Source organism: Salmo salar, chromosome ssa03 (assembly GCF_905237065.1).
Source record: "Salmo salar chromosome ssa03, Ssal_v3.1, whole genome shotgun sequence".
Taxonomy (NCBI): Eukaryota; Metazoa; Chordata; class Actinopteri; order Salmoniformes; family Salmonidae; genus Salmo; species Salmo salar.
Genome location: NC_059444.1, coordinates 11,822,549 through 11,836,160, shown reverse-complemented (window position 1 = coordinate 11,836,160; position 13,612 = coordinate 11,822,549). Strand labels below are relative to the sequence as shown.

The window sequence follows — 13,612 nt, the reverse complement described above, 5'->3', positions numbered from 1 at the left end:
GGGAAGGGTTGACTGTAGCATTGAGGGAAGTGTTGGCTGTAGCATTGAGGGAAGGGTTGGCTGTAGCATTGAGGGAAGGGTTGGCTGTAGCATTGAGGGAAGGGTTGGCTGTAACATTGAGGGAGGGGTTGGCTGTAACATTGAGGGAAGGGTTGGCTGTAGCATTGAGGGAAGGGTTGGCTGTAACATTGAGGGAAGGGTTGACTGTAGCATTGAGGGAAGTGTTGGCTGTAGCATTGAGGGAAGGATTGGCTGTAGCATTGAGGGTAGGGTTGGCTGTAACATTGAGGGAAGGGTTGGCTGTAGCATTGAGGGAAGGGTTGGCTGTAACATTGAGGGAAGGGTTGGCTGTAACATTGATGGAAGGGTTGGCTGTAGCATTGAGGGATGGGTTGGCTGTAACATTGAGGGAAGGGTTGGCTGTAGCATTGAGGGAAGGGTTGGCTGTAACATTGAGGGAAGGGTTGGCTGTAACATTGATGGAAGGGTTGGCTGTAGCAGTGAGGGAAGGGTTGGCTGTAACAGTGAGGGAAGGGTTGGCTGTAGCATTGAGGGACGGGTTGGCTGTAGCAGTGAACGAAGGGTTGGCTGTAACATTGAGGGAAGGGTTGGCTGTAACATTGAGGGAAGGGTTGGCTGTAACATTGATGGAAGGGTTGGCTGTAGCATTGAGAGATGGGTTGGCTGTAACATTGAGGGAAGGGTTGGCTGTAGCATTGAGGGCAGGGTTGGCTGTAGCATTGAGGGAAGGGTTGGCTGTAGCATTGAGGGAAGGGTTGGCTGTAACATTGAGGGAAGGGTTGGCTGTAGCATTGGGGGAAGGGTTGGCTGTAGCATTGAGGGAAGGGTTGGCTGTAACATTGAGGGAAGGGTTGGCTGTAACATTGAGGGAAGGGTTGGCTGTAGCATTGAGGGATGGGTTGGCTGTAACATTGAGGGAAGGGTTGGCTGTAGCATTGAGGGAAGGGTTGGCTGTAACATTGAGGGAAGGGTTGGCTGTAACATTGATGGAAGGGTTGGCTGTAGCAGTGAGGGAAGGGTTGGCTGTAACAGTGAGGGAAGGGTTGGCTGTAGCATTGAGGGACGGGTTGGCTGTAGCAGTGAACGAAGGGTTGGCTGTAACATTGAGGGAAGGGTTGGCTGTAACATTGAGGGAAGGGTTGGCTGTAACATTGATGGAAGGGTTGGCTGTAGCATTGAGGGATGGGTTGGCTGTAACATTGAGGGAAGGGTTGGCTGTAGCATTGAGGGAAGGGTTGGCTGTAACATTGAGGGAAGGGTTGGCTGTAGCATTGGGGGAAGGGTTGGCTGTAGCATTGAGGGAAGGGTTGGCTGTAACATTGAGGGAAGGGTTGGCTGTAGCATTGAGGGAAGGGTTGGCTGTAACATTGAGGGAAGGGTTGGCTGTAGCATTGAGGGAAGGGTTGGCTGTAGCATTGAGGGAAGGATTGGCTGTAACATTGAGGGAAGGGTTGGCTGTAACATTGAGGGAAGGGTTGACTGTAGCATTGAGGGAAGGGTTGGCTGTAACATTGAGGGAAGGGTTGGCTGTAACATTGAGGGAAGGGTTGGCTGTAACATTGAGGGAAGGGTTGACTGTAGCATTGAGGGAAGGGTTGGCTGTAACATTGAGGGAAGGGTTGACTGTAGCATTGAGGGAAGGGTTGGCTGTAGCATTGAGGGAAGGGTTGGCTGTAGCATTGAGGGAAGGGTTGGCTGTAGCATTGAGGGAAGGGTTGGCTGTAACATTGAGGGAGGGGTTAAATTCAGTTGAAAAATATGTCATGCAGTTTTTGTGTTTATGATAAGGGATGGACATGAAAATGAAATATATTTGTGAACATGTCATAGTTAACGTGTTTTAATAAAACGTACATAACTAAATCAGAGCCAGTTCTGTTTTTAAAGGATTTTGTGACATTTTGTGTGGCCGGATCCCAGAGGGTGAATGACCCCCTACATTGGTTCATGTCCTTTCGGAAATAACTAATGTGATGTCAACATGAGCCACCCAGATGTCTCTTCTCTCTAACTCTGTGAACCTTCAGCTGGACTTCCAACACACTGTCTGATTGGCTAGCCCGTCTCCTCTTCTTTAGGCCCTTGGCCAATAAGCTGTCTCTATATAGCATTACATTCTTTTAGGCGACAGCAGAACTTGAGGACAGATCTTTTCACAGAGTGATTCTACAGACAAACTAATAGTGTTAGGCTTAGAGAATGTGTAAAGGGTTTGCAGTCTTACAGCAAACATGTCTTGAGAGGTGAGTGCAGTTCTATATGAGCATTCTGTCCAAATAGTATATATTCTGAATGAATGTTCACCTTGTAGGCTATGTAAATACATACTCCATCTTTTCCAATACAACAGTTTAATCTTAGGGCTCTGTTTGATTGATTATTTGTTAATTCTATGTAGGTTTTTGCCTCTCTGCAGTGCGTTTGCTTTACATGGTGCTCTATCAGGGTCTTTAAAATCATACCAACAGTTTAACACTTAAACCCTGTTTAGTTGTTTAAATGTTCTTTTACACTTTTTTTAACACTTGTTGTTTAACACGTGTTTAAAGCTTTAACACTTGTTCTCCTGACTCCTAATGTTTGCCTGGAAATGTACAGTATATGTGTTCTTTTCAAATGTTCCCTATTCACTTTTTAGATTTTTTTATTGTTGTTGTTGAGAATCTGCTTACTAAGACTGATCTGAGTGATTCTGATTCAAACGTCAGACAATAAATGAATCTTTGAGTGGATGATATGCCAGATTGTCACATTCTCCGTCTTCTTCTAGGGCTAAACATATCAAGGTGAAGTTTGGTACCCTGCTCCAGAGGCCAGACCATGAACACACTGAGAATGTCATCCCCTTTCAGAAGAAACCTGAGAATGTCATCCCTCTTCTAAAGAAACCTGAGAGATGTCTGGAGACGCCTCCGAAGTATGACAGGTAATGGAAAAACTTTCAGAATAAGTCATTGGCCATGTCCGAAATCTGTCTTGCCTATATTTCTTACATACTGTGTACTAATTGTACTGCATACATATAAACATTAGGTTGTTATTTTACCTGATCGCTGTGGTCAGCATTTAACTGCACACTTTTGTCCACTCTAAAATAATTCCAAACAGTGCACTGTGCACCTGCCATTTCAGCCAGTCATCTCTGCCTTATGCAAAATTTCAGTGTTCAAAATTGAACCACACTGCATTCTGGAGCAACATTTTTAAGTCTATTTGCTATTTTTCCATGCCTCTGAAAGAGAGAAATTATAAATGGTGTGATAGCCTACATTTCTTTGCCATCTTTTTTTGCAATAATTTTAATTATTCTGATAGGCTTATGTTTTACCAGTGTGGCGTACCCCCACTATTTCTTTTTCTGGGACTCCGTACCAGCTAACTTTTACCCCTGGTCACAATGATAAAATGTAAACACAACTGGAGACACCTCCTCATATTTGGAGACAGGACGACAGCTTTACGATAGCTAGCGAAAGAGTGTAGAAAACTTTGGTAACTAATTGTAAATAACTTTAGGTGGCTAGCTAAGCATCTTTTGCCTGTCTATCCATCCACATCCCTCTGGCCAAACGTCATGCCCGCTAACTTCTCTACTCCACAATGATGTATGGAGCAATCGATAGAGCAGCGAAATTGAATTCAGGATGAGACGTCTGGCAAAAGCATTTTGGCTGTGGAGCAAAGCAATTCACTTACTTACAATTAATTAGCAACCGCACCACTCTTTGATAGCAAATGCGACCCAAAACAGCAAGGTGTCTCCAGAAATGTTTACTTTTTGATGTTCTATGACGTCTTCACTTTCCAGATTGTTATTCTGATATTGAAGCTTAAAATGTTTTTGCCAACATAATGTGTATACACTATATATACACAAAAGTTTGTGGACACCCATTCAAATGATTGAATTTGGCTATTTCAGCCACACCCGTTGCTGACAGGTGTATAAAATTGTTAACACAGCCATGCAATCTCCATAGACAGACATTGGCAGTAGACTTTCAACGTGGCACCTTCATATGATGCCAACTTTCCAACAAGTCAATTTGTCAAATTTCTGCCCTGCTAGATCTGCCCCGGTCAACTGTAAGTGCTGTTATTGTGAAGTGGAAACGTCTAGATGCAACAATGGCTCAGTTGTGAAGTGGTAAGCCACACAAGCACACAAAACGGCACTGCAGAGCGCTGAAGAGCATAGCGCGTAAAAATCGTCTGTTCTCAGTTGCAGCACTCACTATCGAGTTCCAAACTGCCTTTGGAACCAACATCAGCACAAGAACTGTTCGTCGGGAGCAAATAGTTCTTGTTCGCTCCCAATGAACAGCTCGCCGCCCATGGACTCTGGAGCATATTGCCAACTGTAAAATTTGGTGGAGGAGGAATAATGGTCTGGGGCTATTTTTCATGTTTCGGGCTTGTTGGAAAGGTGGCATCCTATGACGGTGCCACGTTGAAAGTCACTCAACTCTTCAGTAAGGCCATTCTACTGCCAATGTTTGTCTATTGAGATTGCATGGCTGTGTCCTCGATTTTATACACCTGTCAGCAACGGGTATGGCTGAAATAGCCGAATCCACTAATTTCAACGGGTGTCCACATACTGCTGTATATATAGTGTATATATTTTTGGTGGGGAAGGGTGTTGTGCACCCTAGAAACAAATATGTTTTGCCTAGAGAGTTCAGTTGTTATTCTAAAAGTTCAAATGTTGATTGATATTGACACAGTCATTCAGAAAAAGCACACTTTATTTTGATATACATTACTTTGTAAATTGTACACAGTCTCTTTGAGAACATCAGTCATGTCAGTCATGTAGAGTTACGACTTGAGAAGAGAGCAATTAATAATGCTATGATCAAAAAGTACTAAAATGTATATTTTGTATTGAACCAAGCCTTATTAAAGTTTTCCTGAGTCATTTTAAAGGTGCAACACAAAATGTCTGTTTCCGCCCGGTTTGAAACAAGTCAGAACGGGAACAGAGAAAGTAGGAGAGAATATTGCAGCGGGACGAAAAGATGACAATCCTGGGAGAAAGTGATGCTAACAAGCTAGCTAGCTAGCATCTTCTCTGGTCTGTGGAAATTCGCATGAAGGAGTGATAAACTCAATCAACTACCTTCATATGGAAAGAATCAACAATGGTGTTGAAAAGCACTTCACAGGCTTACGCTACACAAAACAAGTCTGAACAAGACTGCAGCACGCAAGGTCTTCGACGACTTCGTTCTACGCTTCGGCCACCCATCCGATATCATCATGAGGGAGTTTGAGAAAATAACTATTCAGAAGAATGGGATACCATCACTGAAGAACAACCTCATATCATCCACAGTCAAACCTCAGCGGAATGCTTCAATAGAACACTCTTAAAGAACACTGGAAGAATCACAGAAACCGAACTGGTGGGTTTTACCTCAACATTGTTCATGCCTACATTTCAACAAGTTTTTCCTCCCTTGTTCCTTCTCTTAGGATGTGAACTGGACAATGCCAATCAACCTGGTGTACCTAAGAGACGAAGAAGGAACTACACAGTCTTGCGTGATATGCAGAGAAATGGAAGACGTGTCAATGCGAGAAGCGTATGACATCATGACAATCTCATGGAGAAATTACACAAAACACAACAAATCTTAAAGAGAGAAGAAGAAGAAAACATCAGTGGGACATAAACAGCCGAAGACTCATCCCATGGATACTCAGAATGTTTAAGTGAGGAACAGTACACCATGTAGATTACAAAATGAGAGTGAGGCAAATGTCTTCCAACCTGCAGTAACAGAGCATCTTGAAGAAGCGGAAGCTGGAGCCAAAGCCGAGGCACCAGAGTAAACTCAAGATGGAAGTCATGGAACTGAAGAGGAACCTGAACAAGACCCAGAACGGGAGCATAAGTAGGATGAAGGTCAAGCTGAGGATACAGAATGAGAGGATGATCAAGATCACCAGGAAACCAGAACAGGTGTCATGTAACTTGTGGAACAAGCATTGTCTGTTAAAATGCAGGGGAAAAAACTTGATTATCAGAAAAATACAAGACAAGTCAAGAAGAACAAGTTCACCATGAAGTTCAAGAAGAAAAATTGTTATTACTTCAAATCAAATTTTATAAGTCACATGCGTGGAATACAACAGGTGTAGACCTTACAGTGAAATGCTTACTTATGAGCCCCTAACCAACAATGCAGTTTAAAATATATATATATATGAGTAAGAATACGTAATAAAAGTAACAAGTAATTAAAGAGCAGCTGTAAAATAACAATAGCAAGACTATACACAGGGAGCGTACCGATACAGAGTTAATGTGCGGGGGCGCCGGTTAGTTGAGGTAATATGTACATGTAGGTAGAGTTATTACAGTGACTATGCATAAATGATAACAACAGAGAGTAGCAGCGGTATAAAGGGGGGTGGGGGCAATGAAAATAGTCTGGGTAGCCATTTGATTAGATGTTCAGGAGTCTTATGGCTGGATCCTGGATGTCAGGAAGCTTGTCCCCAGTGGTGTACTGGGCCGTACGCACTACCCTCTGTTTGCCTTGCGATCGGAGGCCGAGCAGTTGCAATACCAGGCAGTGATGCAACCAGTCAGGATGCTCTCAATGGTGCAACTGTAGAACCTTTTGAGTATCTGAGGATGGCAAAATGTTTCAGTCTCCTGAGACATTTTAGTCATTTAGCAGACGCTCTTATCCAGAGCAACTTACAGTAATGAATTTCATACCATGCATTTTTTTGTACTGGCCCCCCGTGGGAATCAAACCCACAACCCTGGCATTGCACACACCATGCTCTACCAACTGAGCCACAGGGGGGAATAGTTTTTGTCGTACCCTCTTCACGGCTGTCTTGGTGTGTTTGGACCATGTTAGTTTGTTGGTGATGTGGACACCAAGGAACTTGAAGCTCTCAACCTGCTCCACTATAGCCCCGTCGATGAGAATGGGGACCTCTTTTTCCTGTATTCCACAATCATCTCCTTTGTCTTGATCATATTGAGGGAGAGGTTGTTGTCCTGGCACCACATGGCCAGGTCTCTGACCTCCTCCCTATAGGCTGTCTCGTCGTTGTCGGTGATCAGGCCTACCACTGTTGTGTCATCGGCAAACTTAATGATGGTGTTGGAGTCATGCCTGGTCGTGCAGTCATAAGTGAACAGGGAGTACAGGAAGGCACTGAGTATGCACCCCTGAGGGGCCCCTGTGTTGAGGATCAGCGTGGCGGATGTGTTGTTAACTACCTTTACCACCTGGGGGTGGCCCGTCTCAAAGTCCAGGATCCATTTGCAGAGGGAGGTGTTTAGTGCCAGGGTCCTTATTGATGAGCTTTGAGGGCACTATGGTGTTGAACGCTGAGCTGCAGTCAATGAATAGCATTCTCACATAGGTGTTCCTTTTGTCCAAGTGGGAAAGAGCATTGTGGAGTGCAATAGAGATTGCATCATCTGTGGATCTGTTGGGACGGTATGCAAATTGTAGTGGGTCTAGAGTTTCTAGGATAATGGTGTTGATGTGAGCCATGACCAGCCTTTCAAAGCACTTCATGGCTACAAACGTGAGTGCTACGGGTCGGTAGTCATTTAGGCAGGTTACCTTAGTGTTCTTGGGCACAGGGACTATGGTGGTCTGCTTGAAACATGTTGGTATTACAGACTCAGACAGGGAGAAGTTGAAAATGTCAGTGAAGACACTTGCCAGTTGGTCAGCGCATGCGCACAGTACATGTCCTGGTAATCTGTCTGGCCCTGCAGCCTTGTGAATGTTGACCTGTTTAAAGATCTTACTCACATCAGCTGTGGATAGCGTGATCACACAGTCTTCCGGAACATTTGGTGTTCTCATGCATGTATCAGTGTTATTTTCCTCGAAGCGAGCATAGAAGTAGTTTAGCTCGTCTGGTAGGCTTGTGTCACTGGGCAGCTCTCGGCTGTGCTTCCCTATGTAGTCTGTAATGGTTTGCAAACCCTGCCACATCTGACGAGCGTCAGAGCCGGTGTATTACGATTCGATCTTAGTCCTGTATTGATGCTTTGCCTGTTTGATGGTTCGTCGGAGGGCATAGCGGGATTTCTTATAAGCTTCTGGGTTAGAATCCCACTCCTTGAAAGCGGCAGCTCTTGCCTTTAACTCAGTGCGGATGTTGCCTGTAATCCATGGCTTCTGGTTTGGGTATGTACGTACAGTCACTGTGGGGACGACGTCATCGATGAACTTATTGATGAAGCCAATGACTGATGTGGTGTACTTCTCAATGCTGTCTGAGAAATCCCGGAACATATTCCAGTCTGTGCTAGCAAAACAGTCCTGTACGTAGCATCTGCTAAGGAGGATATAATTATGGTCCGATTTGCCAAGTGGCAATTGTACGTCATCATGGTGACAGTAATACAGTTACGTTTGCAAAGATTGGTAAATTCTGAGTCGAACTAAAGGGATGCACTTTGAGCGCACATCAGTGGAGAATACAACTGTAGTAGAATATTATGTTTGTTATAGAAGTCTTCTGTAATTGTTATTGCAAGTCATGGCATTAAGATCTAATCTGCATTTTGGGAAACAGAGCCAAATTCGCCCCAGCGCCTTTGTTATTGTTTTTGTTTTGTTGATGTAACGGAGGAGAAATGGAAGAGAGGAGCGCGGTAAGCATGGTAAAAAAATCTGCCTTACATATTCTGCTGTTCTATGACGTGTGCAATGATGTCCGAGTGGAAAAATACAGTGTTTGTTGTTTGCAGTAATTTCTTTGTTATTGTAATATCGTAAACGGACAAGGCAGTTTCACCAATTATGTGAAATAATTTACCCACACGACCCAACCCTAGAGAGACAATTATTATTGTAAAAGCTCAAATGTTGAATGTCATTATATTATACCTGTCATTATATTTACAAATTCATGTTCTGCAGTGTTGTGTTTCTACATTGTGAAAAAGCACATTTTCCATTGTGATACATTACTGTGGAAACTGTAGACTGTCTCTTTAAGAACGTATATGACAAAAAACTAAACTAATAAAAAATACATTTTGCTTTCAACCAAGCCTTAATTTAAGTTGCCAAAAATGAGGATGGACAGGATTTGCCTAAGTCATTTAAAGGGTGCAACAGAAATAATTGTACACAAAAGGAGTCGAATTCTTTAGAAATTCAGCTTCTCTGGAAAAGATCTGATGTGATTGGTCAAAAGACCAATTTGTGGAAGAAATATCATAATTGGGCTGCCTATGTAAACGCAGCCATACAGTTCAACATACACGCACACACACCTACACGCTCACACACACCAGCAGCATACCACCCTGCGTCCCACTGCTGACTTGACTCTGAAGTTAATCAAGATCGGTCCCTGGATGGGAGACCAGATGCTGCTGGCAGTGGTGTTGGAGAGCCAGTAGGAGGCCCCATTTCCTCTGGTCTAATAAAAATATCCCAGGGCAGTGATTGGGGACATTGCCCTGTGTAGGCTGCTGTTTTTTGGATGGGACGTTAAACAGATGTCCTGACTTTATGTGGTCACTAAAGAGCTCATGGCACTTACCGTAAGAGTAAGTGTGTTGACCTGGGGTCCTGGCTAAGTTCCCATTCTGGCACTCATACAATCATGGCCACTTAGTCATCCCCAGCGTCCAATTGGCTCATTCATCCCCCTGTAACTATTCCCCAGACCATTGCTGTAAATGAGAATGTGTTCTCAGTCAACTTACCTGGTAAAACAAGACATGCAAACATAAAAACACATCTCTATTTTGTGGACATCCTTTATACAACACATTATAATAAAATATGTCTCTTTCAAGACCATCAAGAGCGGAAGCATCGCAGTGGGGGAAGGCCCTGGACAATGTACTGACCAACAGCTGTAAGTTTCAGCAGTCATACAATGGTTAAATATCAGTATTTGTACATATTCTAATGAGACTATGTTGCAGTCAATCATTGACTCTGCTTTGGTAAACTTCAAATCAGATAACTGTTACTGTATTCCTCTCCCTAACAGATGGCCTGGCTACTTTCAGGGGCTTCCTGAGGTCAGAGTTCAGCGAGGAGAACATTGAGTTCTGGGTAGCCTGTGAGGACTACAAGAGGACCAGAGAAACAAGCAAAATGGCTGCCAAGGCTAAGAGGATTTATAAGGAGTTTATACAGACCGGAGCCCAGTGGGAGGTTTGTTCTAATTCTCCATTTTTCCAGGGTTGTGTTCGTTAGGCACCAAACTGAAGAAAATAGACTGAAATAGGGAGGGACTATCTCGACTTGTCCAATAAGAAGCGCTCGTTTTAAGTTTTCTGTTGTGTGCCCTAATGAACACAACCCTGTTTCTGATACATTGACATAGGGATGAAATGACAATGGGCATGATGTCAATCCTCGAGCGCAATTCACCAAATTAGATGAGTACTTTAGTTTTGAAACTCTGTCAATATTGGTTTGGTAAATATTGGTCACTGAACACGTGCCAGTCTCAAGTATCACAAGGACATTGTGTTTGGGGGAGAATTGGTTTTTAATGGGTCGTGTTATGAATAGGATGTGTTTGGGGGAGAATTGGTTTTTAATGGGTCGTGTAATGAATAGGATGTGTTTGGGGGAGAATTGGTTTTTAATGGGTCGTGTTATGAATAGGATGTGTTTGGGGGAGAATTGGTTTTTAATGGGTCGTGTAATGAATAGGATGTGTTTGGGGGAGAATTGGTTTTTCATGGGTCGTGTAATGAATAGGATGTGTTTGGGGGAGAATTGGTTTTTAATGGGTTGTGTAATGAATAGGATGTGTTTGGGGGAGAATTGGTTTTTCATGGGTCGTGTAATGAATAGGATGTGTTTGGGGGAGAATTGGTTTTTAATGGGTCGTGTAATGAATAGGATGTGTTTGGGGGAGAATTGGTTTTTAATGGGTCGTATAATGAATAGGATGTGTTTGGGGGAGAATTGTTTTTTACTGGGTCGTGTAATGAATAGGATGTGTTTGGGGGAGAATTGGTTTTTAATGGGTCGTGTAATGAATAGGATGTGTTTGGGGTAGAATTGGTTTTTAATGGGTCGTGTAATGAATAGGATGTGTTTGGGGGAGAATTGGTTTTTAATGGGTCATGTAATGAATAGGATGTGTTTGGGGGAGAATTGGTTTTTACTGGGTCGTGTAATGAATAGGATGTGTGTTTGCTGAGTAAAGAACAGAGACGAAAAGCTTAAAATCATCTATTGATGTGCCAGACCAGGGAATTAGTATTTACACACATTACCGATAGTATTACACACCTGGCCCACTGCGTGAGGTTATACAAAGTACAGTGGTCCTAGACTGTACAAACATTACACAAATACTGTGTTTGTTTTTGAGAGGTATTACCATAGTAATCAGTCAATGATAGTCCAATGGTAAGATTAGGTAGTCTTATCATAGAAGAGTTACGATATGATGATCGATACGATACTTTATTCATATTCATTTTCATGTAATATTCATTACAGTGCAATTTCTTATTCTAAAACAATTCATGCTATATACTGCATCTAGAAAAAGTACATTATCTTTACTCTACTCTGTGGTCAACTTACCTACATTTTGTCACATCTGGATTGACCTAACATACCGAATACACGTCACATACGCCCAAGCTCTGTAACATAGGATACACTGAAACATGGACCTTCTCATTATAAAAGGCACTATCCCTCAAGTCATTTGATTCTAATGCTTAGCTGACTCTCTGCCTCCAACAGGTGAACATTGACCACATCACCAAGGACGTAACATTAAGGAACTTGGGCCGACTGACTCCTATGACCTTTGACCTAGCCCAGAGACAGGTCTTTGCCCTCATGGAGAAAGATTCATACAGGAGGTTCCTCAAATCCAACCAATACCAGGAGATTATAAAGTAGAAACTCAAACACTGATTGGCTAGAGTCGTGTCATCAGACTGATTGGTTGGTTGATTGATTGATTGACTTGATTTATCAATCATGTCATCGGACTGATTGGAGGGTTCGTTGGTCTGTTAGTCATTTTTTGGAATCTGATATTTAAATTACACACCAGCACCTATTTACCTGAATCATTATTCAACTGATATTGTATCTAAAGGAAATAAATATTACACGCAAATGTTTCTTTTTAAGTCTTAATTTTAGCACTGCAATGTATAAATGAATACTTCAGAAGTATGACGAAGAGTGTGTGTGTGAGTGTGTGGTTTGAGGAAGGATGGGGAGACAATGCAGTGACAACACAAGTTAACCTCTATTCACATAACTAGCTATGCACACCACCAACAGATGATATAGTGAGTACATCAGAGCTTTACCTGACATGCACCACACACCTCTGAAAATAGAAAGTGTCTTCATTCATTCATTCAATTAATTCAATCTGCAATAATAAAAAAAACATGTCAAGCTATGTAACTTTTTCCAATCTGTATAATTTATTTCACTGTTGAACATCAGTGTTGTTGCTACCCTAGCAACCGTGGCTTCTCTTAAACCTCGTGTTCATAACTCTTATCGTCATGGCTTTGAAAATAGGCCTGGTGTCTCGAGAAGGGGCTTTCAAGCTGAAGCAAAACTGTTATACTTTGTTGAATTTAGGTCAGCTAAAGAAAGAGAACTGAGAAAATTGCACCTTTTTCAGCTGCTCTTGCCTGTAATGATAAATAATAAATGAGTACAGTTAGTACCCAGACTGAAGCATTGCAGAGGAACAACCTTTGTGTCAGATTAGGGATTTGAAGGTGTTGTACGAATGTTATGCTCTTGAGCACTTGCTCAGGTCACATAAGAAGGTTTTTTTTGGGGGGGGGGGACTTACTCTGCAATCTGTTCAGTGAGGTGTATTGATGTTTCTGGCTACTCTCTGTGCCTTGGTTCAATGAGTTATTTCAGACGTCATCCCGACTCAAAATAGTCAAACCTAATTTCCATCAAGACGTGGACATTTTGTCACTACTTATTGTGTCAAACTCTAAGTGAAATTAAAAAGCGGAACTATTGTCGTCAGACCATTCGGTAGAAAGAACCATCGAGACAATTTTCTGGTCAATTTGAAATGGTGCATTATGGGTGAACTGTGGGCAATTCCACGGTCACGGAGACTCCGATTTTACACTTTCAATTGTATGCCAAACTAAAAACCATTGATTTCAAAGTTTAACAAATCATACAACTCTATGCACAATGACTACTTTGAACAATTGCCACAGTCAAAAACAAATACGTACAGGGGAGAGTGTGGTAAATTGAGCAATGTTTTACATTCAGCATCACTCTGTCAAGGGAAATATAGTATTCTTTCTAACAAAGATATCTGCATATATTTCAGGATGTTGTGGATCCCTGGAAATAATCATAATTTATGTAAACATTAAAGTTTTGAAAACATAGCTTGTCAAAAAAAAGTGGTATCTTGGCACAATTTCCCCTCGATCAAATCCAATTTTAAAGTTCCTCCAAAAGTTCTACAGCTACACCATTGAGAGCATCTTGACTGGCTGCATCACCGCAGGGTACGGCAACTGCAAGGCACCTGACTGCAAGGTGCTACAGAGGGTGGTGAGTACGGCCCAGTACATCACTGGGGCCGA

The 13,612-nt window shown here is 42.5% G+C and overlaps 1 protein-coding gene across 1 annotated transcript; it reads left to right on the top strand.

Annotated features, from left to right (window-relative positions):
- The first annotated feature begins 2,072 nt into the window (after positions 1 to 2,072).
- On the top strand, positions 2,073 to 12,432 carry LOC106598516 (regulator of G-protein signaling 5). The gene is made up of 5 exons (XM_014189562.2): positions 2,073 to 2,264; positions 2,792 to 2,947; positions 9,827 to 9,888; positions 10,027 to 10,193; positions 11,754 to 12,432. Exons 1-5 carry the CDS (start codon positions 2,221 to 2,223, stop codon positions 11,913 to 11,915), a joined length of 591 nt encoding a protein of 196 aa, XP_014045037.1. The 5' UTR covers positions 2,073 to 2,220; the 3' UTR covers positions 11,916 to 12,432.
- Positions 12,433 to 13,612: the final 1,180 nt, after the last annotated feature.